Raw genomic sequence first — 16,126 nt, forward strand, 5'->3', positions numbered from 1 at the left:
AGTCAAAACCCTTATTTTAGGCAACAGGGATCCTCTCCTTTTAGGAAATTCTGGCTACGCATCTTTATCAAGCGGTTAACAGCCCTGTGGGTACCGTACCTCCAGCAGGAGCTGGGCAGGGACAGGCAGAAGCTTTCCGCTGCCCTTCATGAGGGCACGGCCCGTCCCCAGCGCAGGCAGCGCGCCCGAGCCGAGCCCGCCCCGCGGGACTGGCGCCTGCGCGCACGCACACCGTGCCCTGCGTGCGCCGCGCGCAGTTCCGGGTCACGGCGGCCATGGAGGCCGGGCAGGGCCCCGGCCCCGGCGGCGACGCGGCCCAGGTAACTGCGCTGGCTCGGCGTCGCTGCCGCGGGGAAACCTGGCGGGGCTGGGGGCGGCGAGGCGGAGGGCCAGGCGGCGGGCTCGGGCCCGGGAAAGGGGATTCCTGACAGCCGCTCTGCTGCCCCTGCCCTGAGCTCCACGCGGGGTCGGTGCCCTTGAGGCCTCTCGGGGGCCGGGCGGGGGGTCCTGGCAGGAGGTAAGGAGGTGTTCATGTCTGACCGTGAGCCAGCGATGTGCTCAGGTACCTGTGGCATCTTGGCCTGTGTCAGGAGTAGTGTGGCCTGCAGGTCCAGGGAAGTCACCATCCCCTCTGCTCGGCACTGGTGAGGCCGCACCTCAAGTACTGCATTCAGATTTGGGCCACTCAGTTCAGGAAGGGCACCGAAGTGCTGGAGCGTGTCCAGAGAAAGGCAGCGAAGCTCGTGAGGGGTCTGGAGTACAAGTCTTATGAGGAGTGGCTGTGGGAGCTGGGGTTGTTTATCCTGGAGAAAAGGAGGCTCAGGGAGACCTTATCGCTGTCTACAACTGGCTGAAAGGAGGTTGTAACCAGGTGGGGATCGGCCTCTTCTCCCGGGCAACCAGCGATAGGACAAGAGAGCATAGTATTAAGCTGCACCAGGGGAGGTGTAGATTAGACATTAGATGGAATTTCTTCACAGGAATGGTCATTAGATATTGGAATGGACTGCTCAGGGAGGTTCTGGAGTCACCGTCCCTAGTGATGTTAAAGGAAAGACTGGACATAGCACTTAGTGCCACTATCCGGTTGACAAAGTGGTGTTCAGTCCTAGATGACCTCAGAAGTCTTTTCCAGGCCAGCTGATTCTGTGATTCTCTGTTCCCCTGGCGCCGAGGGCCTTCTCACCACTGTGCTTCTCCTGACGGCACAGCACTCACGGCAGGACAGGGTCAGCGCCTCTGCACAAAACTCTCATGCTGGCGAAACAGCTGGTCAGCTCTTGCTGAGTTACATCTGTATGAACCAACAATACACCTTGCTGTCTTTGAAACCCGGAGAAGTACTTCAAAAAGGCACTTAATGATCTGTCAGATGTCAGCTATTTGGAAGGCTGGTTGCAGGGACCAAAGCAGGCTTTTCTGAAGTAAAAGGACTGAGCTGAGTTGGGATCTGCCTATGCACAAAGTATTTCCTGCTCTCTCATGTAATTTTTTTAGAAGCACTGGACTTTTTAAAATTATATATTTCATGTGACATTTATGGACAAAAGGCACTGGTTTCTTAAGTATAACTGGGTGAAAGTGTAGAAACTACAAGGTGTGAAAGTTAGACATTAAGTTTTTTGATTGAGAAATGCCCCCAAACTGTTTTGTCCATTCTTTTCTAATTTATTTCCTTAATGAAAGAGGGAAGTACCAAAGCCTTATGTTCCAACAGAGGAGGAAAGAAGACTCCTCAAGGAATGTGCTGAAGAGAGTTTTCGATATAGAGGTAAGTTCACTTTGCTGGTAACTTGGTTGCTTTCCTTCCACCCTTAGCTTTTGCTGTTGCCTGAGGCATTAGAGAGGGCCTGGTTCAATATAGCACAACAGAGCATTAACGAGCTTCACACATACTATAATTGTGTCCCAGCAAATGCTGATCCATGTAGTATTTACTAAGAGTTTGCAGCAGTTTCATAAAGAAAGGTGCAACATAATTTCTAAGTTGCATGCCTTATAAAAAGATCTCTTCATATTTTAAGTTAATGTGGTTATTAAAAGTCTGAAAATAGATCTAATTAATGAGTCTTGTTTATATTACTGGATTTTTATTTTCAGTTTTTATTGTTATCTTTGACATGAAAGAATAAAATAGTTTAACTTATAACCTATAGAGACTTTTGAAGAGAACAGTATATAAGTAGTCACTCTGTTCAACTTTTGGAGAAAATTGCTGTGTCTCTGCGTGGTTTCTGTACGCTAAGGTTCAAGCCATGCTTGATTTTTGTACACCTGGTCATGCGGTTTGAACAGGCCTTCTGATGAGATTGTTACCTGCTGTTATATCACACACTAGTAGGTTACTGATGCTGATAAGTGGCTCAGCAAAAACCAGGACAGATGAAGAATTTAGCAGCTGATTTGCTAATTTTAGCACACTGGGGCTCTGATTTCTCATGAAAGCCAGTACTTTCAGGGACAGCTCCTAAGGCATTGTGATTTTGAATTAATGATTCAAAGTTCTGTTTTGTCTTTCTCCACTGGTTTGGCATTCTCCTCATCCACTTTTACACAAATACTTGGAAATCTTCAGCATATTTGCTAAAACGTACATTTACTGTATAATTTTGTAAGTGAAAGAGGCAGGTCCATTAGTGGTACAATGATGGTTATGGTTTATTGATAATCTCTCTTCTGGAAGACAAAGAGGAGAGAGAATTGTTTGTTTCTGAGCTGTTCTGCTGCTTGGCAACGCAGCTCATTGCCCTGTGCATCTTTATATAGTCACTAAAGAAACAACATGTTTCTTTAGAGCCCTAAGTCAGTTTCTTGAGTCATTTCTTTTTAGGGAGCTACAACAGTAACAGATTTTTTTTTTTTCCAGGGGTTGTGTACTGTGCTGTTATCTTGCTGGGAGAGCCTAAAGTCCATCACTGTTTCTAGGTCTCCTGTCTTTGTTTCCCTGTCCTGCATACACATACACTCTTGTATTCACTGTATTAAATACAAATTTCTTGAACTCCCCTTTGCAAGAGGGTGCTTGTGTGACTGCCCTGAAATCCTCACTTTGTATTGTGTCAGCTTTTGTTATTCATGGAGGTTACTATAAATTTGTGTATTTTCAGTTTGTTTATTCACATTTCAAGCTGTAGCAAATTTTACTCATTCTTACAAACCATCTGTTTTGTCATAGTTTCTCTTGACAGCTTCTGCCACTAATCATTTCACAATTCAGTTTAATATGTGCTTCACTGGAGTTACTAGTTTGTAATCACACTATTGTATAAATTCTTACACTCTTTAAAATTCTAACTAAAATCATGCTAACAAAATCAAATCATACCAATACAACTTTTTCCCCATCAAACAATTTTTACTTGGGTACATTATATTACCATCCTTATGTGCTATTGATATATCAGCCTTCCATTATTTTCCCTAGATTTATTTTGTTCCTGAAGTAGAAAAAGTGCTCTTTGCCCATAGTATTGATTGTTTCTGATTTATTAAGTTGGTTTTGTTGTTTGTTTGGTTGTTTTTGTTTTTTTTCCTACAGTTGAATAATTCATATTGATTTTTAGATATTAATCAAATTTTCATTTAGCTATTTTTAAAAAAAAAATTAGCTACTATTTCAGATCACTTGTATGCTCACATAGCAGTATAGCCTGGTTTTGATATCTGGAATGTTTCTGTTAGGTCTATAAATAATTTCAAACTTCTAAGGGTTAGACAGAACTCTTCTGTCATAATTTTTGAATGGTAATTTTTTTCACACCCTCCCTCCCCCCACCTTGTTTTGTTGGAGGGGTTTGTTTGTTTTTGTTTTGTTGTTGTTGGCTTTATTTGCTTTTGGTTTTCTTTTACAATTTAGTTTCAAATCTGCTGTCATTTTATATCTCAGAAAATCTAGGACAGTAAATTTCTGAAAATCTAGGTCTGGAATCTCTAAAAGCGTCAGATTTTTAATATCTAATAGCATGGAAGGTTTTATTTCTATTCTGAAGTTTTGCTATAATCTTGCTTTGAACGAAGGAGCCAATATTTCTTCTTAAAAATGACATCCAGTTGCATTTACCCTGAGATAGATGCTGGTTGGACTACTTACCTTGTTTAGACATGTCAGAATTTTTGAGGGAATTAGATGTTAATTTACAAAGTATTCTTTAATATTTTGGTCTCCAGAAATACAATTTGTCTTCAAATATGAACTTAATTAGCAAATTGTGTGCATCAAAACACTTCAACCATCTAGTGCTGGTGCAAAAATTTCTGTCCTGGAAGTCATGGAGTCTTTTTCTAACATCTACATTTTCAGACTTGTATGAAATTAAGTTTCTTTATGGCATGTCTAAATCTTTAATGTAAGTAACTTTAGCCTTCTGTCGTTTTTGTTACTTCATTGTCCCTGTATCTTGTGCAGTGGTGGTGGTCTTTATGAATAGTTGAACACTAATCTTCCTGATAAAGTAATCATCACTGCTTGAAAGAAGCATTTATTTTGTTTTTTGCGATCTCCAAATGCTTCTTACCGAATGAAGTCTTTCAATATAATAAAAATTAACATGAACTGTTAGGCTGTTTGTGGTAGGCAGTGATGGTCTTCCAGAATGTTGTTTTCTCTGCATTCCTGACCCTAACCCCAGGCTGTATAATTTGATCTGTAAGCTACAGGAAAAGCTGCTGCCTTGTTTTTTAATTTGCTCGTGAATCAAACCTTACCTAATTTTAATCAGTCTGATTTATAGCTCTATAAGAGTTAAACTTTTTCCAGAATTCTTATGTTAAAACATCAAGAGTTTAGATTATCAACGGTTTTAAGAAACACTGGCCTGTATATAACTTCCTCCTTTTGTGAAGAGCTGTGTATGCCTCTCTAGCTTAAAGTTCTGCACCTTGATGCTGTAGCAGTTGTAGCTAGACCTGGAGTCTTGTCTGGAGAGCTTTATTCCATCTGACACTGGCTTTTCTATTTTAGGAAGCATGAAGTATAATGAAGGCAGGATGACTCGTTAACTTGTACAACATAATTTGTAGTAGGTCTTAAAAACTGGAATTGACAATGTTTGATAATTTATATACAGTTTGTATATATATACCCTTATATTATACAAATGAGATTTGGAAGGCATAGCAACTCTCATTTTATTGCATATTTGTTAAATGTGATTGAAGATGTTGAAAATTGTATTTTAAGCAGTTTTTTTTTCTTCTTCACAGCTTTTCCTTTGGCCGCAGTGAGCATGCTCGGTACTAGTTTCTTGATTAGAAAAGGTAAAGTATAAAAATACTTCAGTTTCATTTCAGTTTGCTCAGTTGAAATATCTTTCTGCTATTAGGAAAGTTATTATGATAATATAATGTCCAATCTACTTGTAAATAAAAGAAATTCAGACTCTGCAGCTACATGATTTGCAGTTCCTCAACATAAAAAAGGAGCTGAACTTACAATCAAGTTCATATGTGTTTTATGTTGTGTGAGAAGTGCAGTATCTTGCACTGATTGTGAAACAGTATGCTCTCAGTGTGTTAATAACCCTGTAATTAAATATTATTAAAGAGAGAATTCCTAGATGTTTTAAATTTTATGGAGAATTAATATATTAGGGGTTTTTTTAAATTTTCTGTAATGTGAAGTGTAAAAGAGTAATCTGCTTCTACAAACAAAACTGCAGCTGAGGTTTTTCAAGTTAATTCTTGATATCTGATTGCATATATCTTATGTAATATCATATATCTTACCTTAATATCTGATTTCATCCTCATTTTCAGGTGTTCTAAGAGATACCTCAAGATTTGGCTCTTTTATTAAAGTTGCATGTAAGTAAAAGCTGCTTATAAATTCAGCTTCTATTCATGCTGTATGTTCAGGACTCTGTTATGCAGATGTAATTCCCCTGGCGCTGGCTGGCTAATTCACTGTGACTCAAGTTGGCAGGGACTCATAAGGAGCAGAGTCCAGCGTCCCTGCTCCTGACAGAACAACCTAAAATTACACCATGTGACTGAGGGTGTTTTCTAGATGCTCCTCGAGCCCTAACAGGCTTGGTGCTGTGTCTGCTTCTCCGGGGAGCCTGTGCCTGACAACCCTCTCAGTGAAGAGCCCTTTCCTAATGCCCAGTGTGACCAATGGTTTTAAACTAGAAGAGGAGACATTAGATGAGATGTCAGAAAGAAATCCTTTACTGAGCGTGGTGAGACACTGGACAGGTTGCCCAGAGTAGTTGTGGATGCCTCATTCCTGGAAGCGTTCGAGGGCAGGTTGGCTGAGGCCCTGAACAGCCAGGTTTAGTGAGGGGTGTCCCTGCTATTGGCAGTAGGGTTGGAACTAGATGATCTTTAAGGTCCCTTTGCAACCCAAGCCATTTTATGATTCAGTGATTTATTCACTGTCTGAATTTGTACTGCACATTTTGGACAACTTTTGTTTATAAGGTTTGTATAAAATTGCTTGATAAATGTAACATAATCATTTAAGATAAAAACGTTGTAAATAGATACTGTGCAATCTTACTTTCAATTACATTGCCAGAATACACCCACCCCTCCCTTCCGAATTTGAAGGTCTTTATTCATGTATCTCACGTGTCCCATTCAGGCTATTTTAATTATGGTTTTTTTCCTGGACATTATGTATGTACAATTGTAGGAAAAAAGCAATTTCATGTGAATGATTTTTGGATGAAGTATAAGCAAAAATAAATTATTAACTTAATAAATTAACCTTTTCAATGTAATACAGGACAGTAAAACAGGAAGTTGCCATCTTGCCAATCTGTGCAGATACAGCCAGTTTACTTCAGTGGGAAGAGGGTAAACCCCACGATTTGTGGTCAAGGAAGTGTTGTTTAAGCAGATAAATGAATGTGAGAGGCTAGGGCTCCAGTTGTTTATGCTAAATCCTGGTTACTTTCTTTGAACACCAAACAATGGTATAACACAAACATTTCTAATAAATAATGGAACTGCTATTTCCCCAATCACTCCTACACATAAGGGCCACATTCTTCTTATTTAATAGAACTAATTTATTGAAATCAGGGGGGGAAATAAGGTGCAGCTGGGCTGGCCAGGATGTTCTGCCTGTAGGAGTTACTGTACTTTTCTTAGTAGTTTTCTAGGTACTCTCGACAATTTACTGAAACTTCTAATTAGCCATGACTGATTCACTACATTGACAGCATCCCCTTCAACACAGCAGGGAGCCGTTGGTCCTGCTGTGGGGAGAAGGGGACCTCCACCCCACAGCAGGGGAAGGAGGGGAAGATTCCAATGCCTCTGTGTACTTCATGTTAGTCTGCAGTGGGACCTGGCCATATCTAATCAGCTTCTCTAAGATCTTGTCACAGTGAATGTAGACACAAAGAACAATACCTAATTTACTGTGCTAACTTGAAAAATGTGGATCATCTGGCTCTTAGTTCTCTAGTAAAATAAACTAAATACTTTGGCCAATAATTACTTTGAGTGAAACATCTTCCAGAGAGATACTTCCCCTTTTCTTTACTAGAAGGCCTCAAGAAAAAGAGACTTTCTCTTCGTAATTTATGCAAAAGAGTAATCAGCTTTTGTGTTAAGTTTTATTTTGCTAAATATTTTGTTTGAATTCTTCTTAGGCCAATCTAAGGGCTTGTAATTTTTCTCTTTGCACATATTTATTGTATATGAGGTGTTTGGGTTTTCTTAACCTGTTAAACCGCTAAACCCTTACATTCCTCATTTGTAAACATCACTCGTAGTTGTTCTGTTCTTCTCTATTCCCTTGGAACAGCACTTTTACCCTTCTTTTGAAAGTAAGACATTAGAACAGGAATCAAAATTGCAGTATCAGTACAGCAGGCTAGGGTAAAATCCCCTTTATATTGATTCCCAGGCAATGTAATCTACAGCTGAGAATTGCAGAGGATTAACATTACTGATAATTAACTCTTTCCTGACTTAAAGATAATCGAGAGTCTTAGTCTTTATATTTAGGAAATACTCATTGCACATGAAAGAAGGGTCTAGTCATTTTCTCCTACAGAGTTAACAAGAAAACTGTTAATTCCCACGGAATCCTTCATACACCATTGACCCACTCATAAAACTTAAAGCAGCCAGTTGATGGAAATCATAAGTTTTAAGCCCAGAAAGAGATATCATGGTAAATTATTCTTATGTCCTTTGCAGCAGGTGGAGGTAGCTCATGCACTAAATTGAAACCATTTGCCTAGTGATTACAAGGGTTCAGCTAATTCAGTTGTTTGCCCCCTGGCAGCCAAATCACAGAATCCTTTACAGAAAATGAGCTTAGTGCTAAGTTGATTTAGACTTCTCTTCATAGTGGTAAAGCCTTTTCAGAATCTGACTGTTCTGATGGATTAAATTAGCAGAGTTTACTGCCTGTGTTTATTTCTGATTGGTTTATCATCTTTAATAGTTGTGATTTCTGGATCTTGGGAAAAAACAATGCAATTAATGTTTTTTGCCACCTTTCATTCACCGAGTACTACCTGAAATCATCTGATGCTCACACCATGTCTAAATCATTGCTTTGTGTCTCTGTTCAGCTGTTGCATTTGGTTTTAGTACCCTTTGTCTGCAGAAGAAGCAGAGATAATTACTGCATGTTTTTGGGTTTTATTGCTTTTATGCAAGATACTACATTATTTATTTGAAATTATTATTTTAAAACAATGTTGGATATTACAGTACAGCATATAAACCCATCTTTTTTTCTTTTTAAAAAGTTGCTGGAATGTGTGGATACCTGGCTGGAAAGATATCCTACTTGCCAATCTGTAGCGAGAAATTTAAGAAACTGAAGGATTCCCCAATAGGAGATGTTCTACGACAAGCTCAGAGACATAGTTCACCTAAGTAAGAATTTAAGTATCTTTGAAATTTAAAGCATATTCTGAATAAGGTATTTTAAACACTAACAGATCAATACTGCTTTTACAGCTTTCCAAGACCTTCAGAGCTGCATCTTCCCTCATTCCCCATTACCTGATATCTAGCACTTTCAGAAATCTCTATTTGTATCAGTTGGCAAGCTATAAAATATGTATTTTGAGCTCTTTACATACAACTGATCACTTTGAGGAGTAGAAAAATAAATATTTTGCTTAGCAAACCATTCCTTGTAAAATTGAGAGTGTTTCCCATGGAATTTACTTAGAGAAGTGTGACAGCACAAGTTGCCTCCTTAGTATAGAAGTAAACTAAATTAACTGAAATAAAATAGTGTTACATTCTGGAAGTTTTTCCCATAGTTTAGTTTGATTGAAGGAGGAAAAGGGTGGAAATGATTTCAGTGTTTATCAAAGGAAAGAGCTTAGTAAACAATATCAGTGCAGGAAGAAGCATGGTGGTCAAACTTACTGCTGTTTGTTTAAATCCTTTACATCTGTAACAGCATTATGCTGTACATATGAGAAACTCATCAGGTTCTTAAAACTATTTCCTGTTTTCTTCCAGAATGTTTTCTACTTCAACTGTTTTTAATTGCAAGCTGCTTTCAGAATATGTCACTTAAACCCTTGATTCAAAACTGGGAGGATAGTGTTTGGATAGTGAGTAGTAGTCCTCCTGTGTATGTGCTGACATTTGTTAAATGTTTATGAAGGATTTGCTTAAATTCTTAATTACACCATAAATTCAGATTTACAACAGTTTTTATTTTGTCTGCAAGATTTACCTTTATTCTGAAATGTTTATGTTTTTATGACATCATACAATTTCAGGCATTACCACTTCATTAACCTACTGTATAGAGTCAGCTGAATGGGATTTGGACTTGTCCCTTCACCCCCCTCCAGTTTTCTAATATGAATTTGCCATGCTCATTAATTGTGTTTACATGAGAACTTGTTTAACTACTATCATCTGCCACACCAATAAATTCCTTCTACTGTTAATGGCCCATTTGTATCTGTAAAGTTTTATTTCTTAAGTGATAAATTCCTTTTCCTTGGTTGAATAAATAATTTAAATTCATTTCAATTGCATTATTATCCATATATGCTAGCCCTTTTAACCCAGCAACAGAAATCATTACATCTTCATGAGCATTGTATGTCTACTAATTGATGTATTTTGGTAATTTGAGACTTGCAGTTAAAAACTCGTGGGGAGGTAAAAGATTAGGTAGTTTTTTTAAAGCTGTGCTTGCATGTATTTTAAAAACATAATTGAGGCAATAAAGTGTCTTTGTTCTGTATGTTTATTATCATAATGAGATGGAGACTAATTGCAGATGCTTTTCTTAGGAAACTAAAAGTACAGCTGAGCAAAAATTAAAAGTAAAAAATTAATAAATACTCTAGAGATATTCTAGTGGTGGCATTCCTGATAGAGGGACATGTTATGTAGTGGCTTGCAAGCTATTCTAGGAATATAGTGAACACTTTAAAATATCTGACACCAATTTCCAGAATATTCTTTATATGCTATTACCCTTCTCTCTCAAAAGAAAATTCATTAATATTTTTACAGAATTCAGCAACTTGATTAATTTTCATAATCTAATTTTCCTAAGATAGCTGTTTGTTCTCCTTCTGTTCTTCAGTCCTGATCAATTACAGCACCTTCTAATGATGAAGGGTTTTAAGTATCAAATTCTTCCTAAAAGGCTTTTAAAATTCACTGTAGTTCAGACTGTCACTAGTTACGTGGGCACACCGTGTGCTATTTGTGTCTGATGGGGGGTGTTTTTATCTGAAGATTCCTTGAGAAAAAGGATTGTAACTTCAGTTATTTTAAAGTGCAATATGTATTGTCTCTTTTCTCTCCTGTTCTGGAGGTATGAGCTAAGATTATATGGGGAAGGGACTACAGAAATTTTTGCAATGTAAAGAAAACACCCAAAACATCCCAAAAATTTTTTAAGATGATGATTTAGTTGGATATGAAACTATTTAAAATGAAAGAACATTTTCTTGAATTGCATGTATTGTTGCTCTTACAGTTCCATTTTAACTTCAGTATTTTCCTATTTAATATTTAGTTCTATTCTTTTCCAGTCGTTCCAGTCGTAAATCTGAATTTTCAGACGTACCTTCTCAGTCATTTACTGAGTCATCTTCTCCAAGAGCTGAATTCCCACCTTCTTCTAGCTATTCAGATGATTACAGCTCAACAGATAGAGCCCTCTCAAGTTATGAGCCCATTCCATTCAGTGCTTCTCTGAATGAATCTTCACCTACAGGAATTACTGATTACACTGTTCAAGGTGAGTCTTAGTGTTTAACACTTTGTACTGCAAGGACTCTTGCCTTTCTTTTAGATACTGCTCTTGCTAAGCTATATGTTCTCACCCTATGCAAACACACATGGCACAATATAGTGGTTTTGAATGGAAGAGCTGTGAAAGAATTGCAAGAATTGTTGTTATACAGAAGATGAATATAAATTTTATTTTGTGTTCTAACGGTAAACTAGATTCAGGGTTTTCTAGCTGAAAATTGCTTTAATTGCAAATAAAGATCCTGAATTAACTTACAAGGTGCAATATGTTGTGGAACTAAACCTGCAAAAAACTCTCAGCCCAACTGAAAGTTCTCTTTGACTGAAGGAAAGGGGAATATGCCATCCCTTCATTGTACTGAATAAACCACAGCCTACCAACTGCCTGCTGGCCCTTCCAAGGTGATTGCAGTTCCACAATCTGTGGGGCTGTAACTGGATAATGATGTAACTCCATGACATGAAACTTTTAAAAAAAAAATTTCACAATGTGACAAACATTTATGTCTCCTGGGAACTGAATGGATATTGTGTTCTATCCACTAACAGTCTGATTTTCTCAGAAAACTAAAATGGTTTTCAACTGTGATGCAGCTGTTCCCCTCCTTCCTATATGAACTGATATCAGGTATTGCAGGGAAAACACAGAATTCTGAATTCAGGTGTCTCTGGTACATAAAGGAGGAAGATACTGTCAAATACAGGGTTTTGTACTTTGAATTAGTTTGGATTTTTTCAACTTACTTATGAAAAATGTTTTATTTCACTAAAAAAGCCCTTTCATGCAACTTGGTTATAATTATATGAAAGTATCAGATATAAACGTGTCAAGAAAATTGTTTTTGCATTTCATCACAAATATCAATAGTTGGTAAAACCTTTATTATATAACCAAGATGTTCTGCAATATATATACAGATAAAAGGATCAAATGTTTATCAGGCATCATATTATAGATATTGTCCTAATTCTTTGAAAGCAAAATTTAAAGCCAATGCAAACCCTTGAGCTTCACTTAGATTTCAGAAATCATATATATCTCAATGTATAGCCCATGTTTCAAAGAAGTTTGACAAAATTTAAAGGATAAAATGAATGGATTACTTGTAGGCCATATACATTCACTGTTGTATTTAGAATTGCAGCTGTCATGCTCCTTTTAATTTGGGATTGAGCAATAATTAACTGGTATTCTAGAAGCCAGATTTTGGTATGATGTTATATTTAGTATTTTTCTGTTTGTTTTGTTTCCAGAACCTGCTCCAGTTCCAGAAGAAAGTCGTAAAAAAAAAGGCATCACATATGAGGAATTAAGGAATAAACACAGACAGACATATGATGTAATGCAACCACCAAAGGCAGAAACTCCAAGCAAGTTTCCACAGGAAAAACCAGCTAAGGAAGGTAATATACTGATTTACAGAAATGCTTGCCAAATTCAGACATTTGCCATAATGTTAAAAATGGTTGTAAACAAAAAGCTTAATTCTGCACACCTTTTAAGCAATTTCTATTTCGTGTATCTGCAGGTATTCTCATATGGGATACATACGGTTTGTAGTTTCCTGTTTCAGATTAATTATTTTTTCTATAATTTTGATCATCCCATAGAAAATTGTAATTCATTTTCTCTAGCCATATTGCTTGGTGCCAGACTGAAAAGCTCGTAAGTTTTGCTTCATTGAGTGTATTGAGCAACCTCTTTCAACAAAGAATTCTCTGAGCTCAGAGCTATACCAACGAGCTGTGGGAGGGGGGCTTGTGTTTTAGATAGCATTGTTCTCTCAAAATAGAGCACATGGCTGATGGTTTGAAGGGGAGGGTATTTATTTTTATGAATAGTTTCATGTGGAATTAGTGAATTTCTATAGAGGCATTGTTTGTAGAGGTTCATTTTCTACATTAAAACCCAGAGGAAGGAAACAGTATTTGGCAGCAATATTGAGATTTGTTTTCACAGTGGAAAAAAAAAATTCTACAGAGCAAAATAAGAATGCAATGTCCTGAAGAGCAAGATGCTATTCAGACAACTTTTTGACTCAATTTTTTGAAAAGGAGACACAGAAGCAATTCCTAATTGCTTGCTCTATAACTTTTTAAATTTAATGTGGCATCTGTAAAAACAATTGTAGCAAGAGGAAAGTTTCACCATTGAACACACTGATGGACTAGTCACCTTGAATTGTTTGGTTTGTGTGCACTGCCCAGTCTTGTCAGCCATGTTGCAACAAGACTTCTAGGAACAGCTGTTGTCTCTTATTAGTCATAATGGGTGGAAATAAGTATAGAGGAGTGTAGTAAGGCAAAAAGCTCTGAAGCAGTAACACTAAGCTCTGGAACAGTGTTGCTTAAGTGTGTCAGTCTCTTTGATGCTTGTGAATTACATTCTGCAGATCATCTATCTTTGGACAGATCTGCAGTCTTGAAAGAAAAATTATAAACCATTTTTGTATAATGATTTTTAACTGTTATTTCGAGAATAAAAGGCTTTCTCTTATCATGTGACTGTGCCAAATGGGGCATGAAAAAATTATTGAAGCTGTGGTTTCAGATTGCTTTTAAATTCCATTGGCTGACACTTCATGGATTTACATAATGTTTGTTTTTCATGATACTTCTCCACAAGTAGAAAGCCTAGAAATGTCACTCATGGACCATACAAAGAAATGTTAAGCAGCATTCTGAAAACCTTGCCATATTCCATGGCAAATGTGGCTGTGAAATGAGAATGTGTATTTCTTACTTTATTTTTAGTTACCTGAGGTATGTAGAAGACCTCTTAAAATGTTGATCACATATTGCATTCTTTCTATTATATTTCTGGTTTCTGTGTTTGAAGGCTGTGTGTGGACTTTGAGAATGAAACTGAGCAGTGTGTGAGATTTGTAAATACACTTTTTAAAGTATCTCTTCACCTTTTTAGGGAAAAAAGAGGAAGGGAAAAAATTCAGGAATGGTTTGCACATACAAGTACATTTAAATCTGCAGTTCAGGGATTACACTGATGTTGTGGGCTAAGATCCAGTTTAGCTTCTTGTGTCAAACTGAACATGTTACTTGCTGTGTGCTTGTTCATATTTTCTGAGTCACTACCCCTTGGTTCGTCCTCTTATCTCTGAGTCCCTAGCAAATAGAAGACCGTGATATCTGCCCTCCTTGCAAGGGCAGAAGGGAAACCAAACCACGTTCAAGCCAGCTTTAAGCAATCCCTAACTTCCGTCTGCCAGTGCCTTCTCCCTTCCCTGAAGCGGCACAAATACGTGCATCTGCATAGTGATCTAGACTGGCCCATTTTCCAGGGAATGAGTGCAGCCTGTTCAGCTGCCGTGGTTAATAGAAATGGAAATCAAATCATACTTTGAGAGAGTTTCTCATTGTGTCTCACTGCGACATCAGTCACTCCAAAGAGATTTGTCAGGGCATTTTGCTCAGTGTGCTGGTAGCTCACAGAGACAAGGACCAGGCATTTTGCTCCATTCCACTTGTTCTGCTGCAGAGTTAGTAATAAACAGTGAGCTTAATAATTAACTTGCAAGTGAATTTATAAAGGGGTGCCTGACTAGTGTCAGCATTCCTACTGGATCAAATGGAGCCATTCTTAACCTTTTCAGTGATGGCAGTCAATTACAGAGGACTTTGCAGCTCACTTTCAAGAGAGCCCGTTTTCACTTTCTAGTTGTTGTTCAGTTGCAGTGGCACACTTCTGAACAAAGCCGTTCGACCACTACCCTGGGCTTTTTCCCCTCTGACTCAATCCTTGCTAAAGGAAGCTGCCAAATAATAATGGCTGGGTAGTTTCCTAGTTGGGATTACTGATTTCTGTTTGTTTGTCTTTGAATGTGTTTTTAACTATCCCCAATCCATCCAACTGTGCATGTAACCAGATTATGTGGCCTCATTATTTATTGTAACATTCCTTGCCTGTTTCCTCCAATTGTCTTTGTTTCATTCACGTGTTGTATTTGTTTTAAAGTAATTGCAAATTCTGTAGAGCAGGAATTAGCACAGTAGGCCTCCTGATTGAATATTAATTCATTAAGGTAAAATGATTAGCAAACTTCTCCCCGTTTACTCAAAAGTAGCTTTAATTACATGTCTGTTGTGCTGTGACTGACTCTCTCCCCACGCACCACTTCAGATGACAGTGCACTTCATTATACTTTTTGGCACTGTATGTGATAAACTTCAGCAGTTAAACTATCACATGACTACTTTTGTTTTTTTCTTTTGTTTTCTTTAGTTAAAGTAAATAAATATGGAGATACCTGGGATGAGTAAGAGTCAAATGAAGAACTGAAGAAAATTACCTCCTGTCAGCTAACTTGAACTTCATCTAGATTAGTCATGAGTATCAGCACCTTTGGTGTGCTCTGCCAGACACAACTATTAATAAATGAGGAGAAAATCCTGACTTTACAGAAGATTAAAAAAATGTATTTATGCTGATTTTTTTTAAATTTTGCATAAATGAAAAATAAGGCTACTGTGAGGTGTTATGCCTATAAACCATTTGTGCTGTTGTTTAAGAATGAGAAAGGCAACTGGCGATATGAACACGTAGCATAAGGTAAAAATACATGTAAATAAATGCAGTCCCATGTATTGAGAAGGGAACAATATCAGAATCTTCTCAAATTTTCAAGACTTGCATTAAAAGTTACCTGTAGAACTCAACCTCTCACCTTGTTTTGTCTGAAAGTGATATGCTGGGAGCTTGAAATTGTCGTCATACTTGGTTTGTAATGTCATACTAAGCTGTTGAGGAAAAGGGCTGAAGAGCTGAGCCAGACACTGAAGTAACTGTAACTTTTTCAAAACTGTTTCATGGTGCCAACTGTATTTTTAGACTTATACTCTGGCTTGCCCACAACAGGTTTCTAAAGATAGTCATTTCTGAAGAAAATGATTGAATGAAACT

General features: G+C 37.7%; 1 protein-coding gene across 2 annotated transcripts; it reads left to right on the top strand.

The window, feature by feature from the left end:
• The first annotated feature begins 215 nt into the window (after positions 1-215).
• Positions 216-15,882, top strand: OCIAD1 (OCIA domain containing 1). Of its 2 annotated transcripts, none has more exons than XM_041470021.1 (8): positions 216-320; positions 1,687-1,771; positions 5,203-5,256; positions 5,755-5,802; positions 8,712-8,841; positions 10,986-11,194; positions 12,463-12,612; positions 15,449-15,882. In XM_041470021.1, the coding sequence occupies exons 1-8, from the start codon at positions 276-278 to the stop codon at positions 15,484-15,486; spliced, it is 759 nt and encodes a 252-aa protein (XP_041325955.1). In that variant the 5' UTR covers positions 216-275; the 3' UTR covers positions 15,487-15,882. The 2 variants fall into 2 exon arrangements, with proteins under 2 accessions (XP_041325955.1, XP_041326037.1); XM_041470103.1 differs by having other exon boundaries at positions 286-320; positions 1,683-1,771.
• Positions 15,883-16,126: the final 244 nt, after the last annotated feature.

Source organism: Pyrgilauda ruficollis, unplaced genomic scaffold, assembly GCF_017590135.1.
Source record: "Pyrgilauda ruficollis isolate IOZ18807 unplaced genomic scaffold, ASM1759013v1 scaffold1, whole genome shotgun sequence".
NCBI lineage: Eukaryota > Metazoa > Chordata > Aves > Passeriformes > Passeridae > Pyrgilauda > Pyrgilauda ruficollis.

Excerpts from the sequence above, each read along its gene's own strand:
- OCIAD1 (XM_041470021.1), top strand. The coding sequence starts at position 276 with ATGGAGGCCGGGCAGGGCCCCGGCCCCGGCGGCGACGCGGCCCAG. Across the intron at positions 321-1,686 it reads CCGGCGGCGACGCGGCCCAG|AGGGAAGTACCAAAGCCTTA; the intron begins GTAACTGCGCTG and ends CCTTAATGAAAG. Across the intron at positions 5,257-5,754 it reads TAGTTTCTTGATTAGAAAAG|GTGTTCTAAGAGATACCTCA; the intron begins GTAAAGTATAAA and ends CCTCATTTTCAG.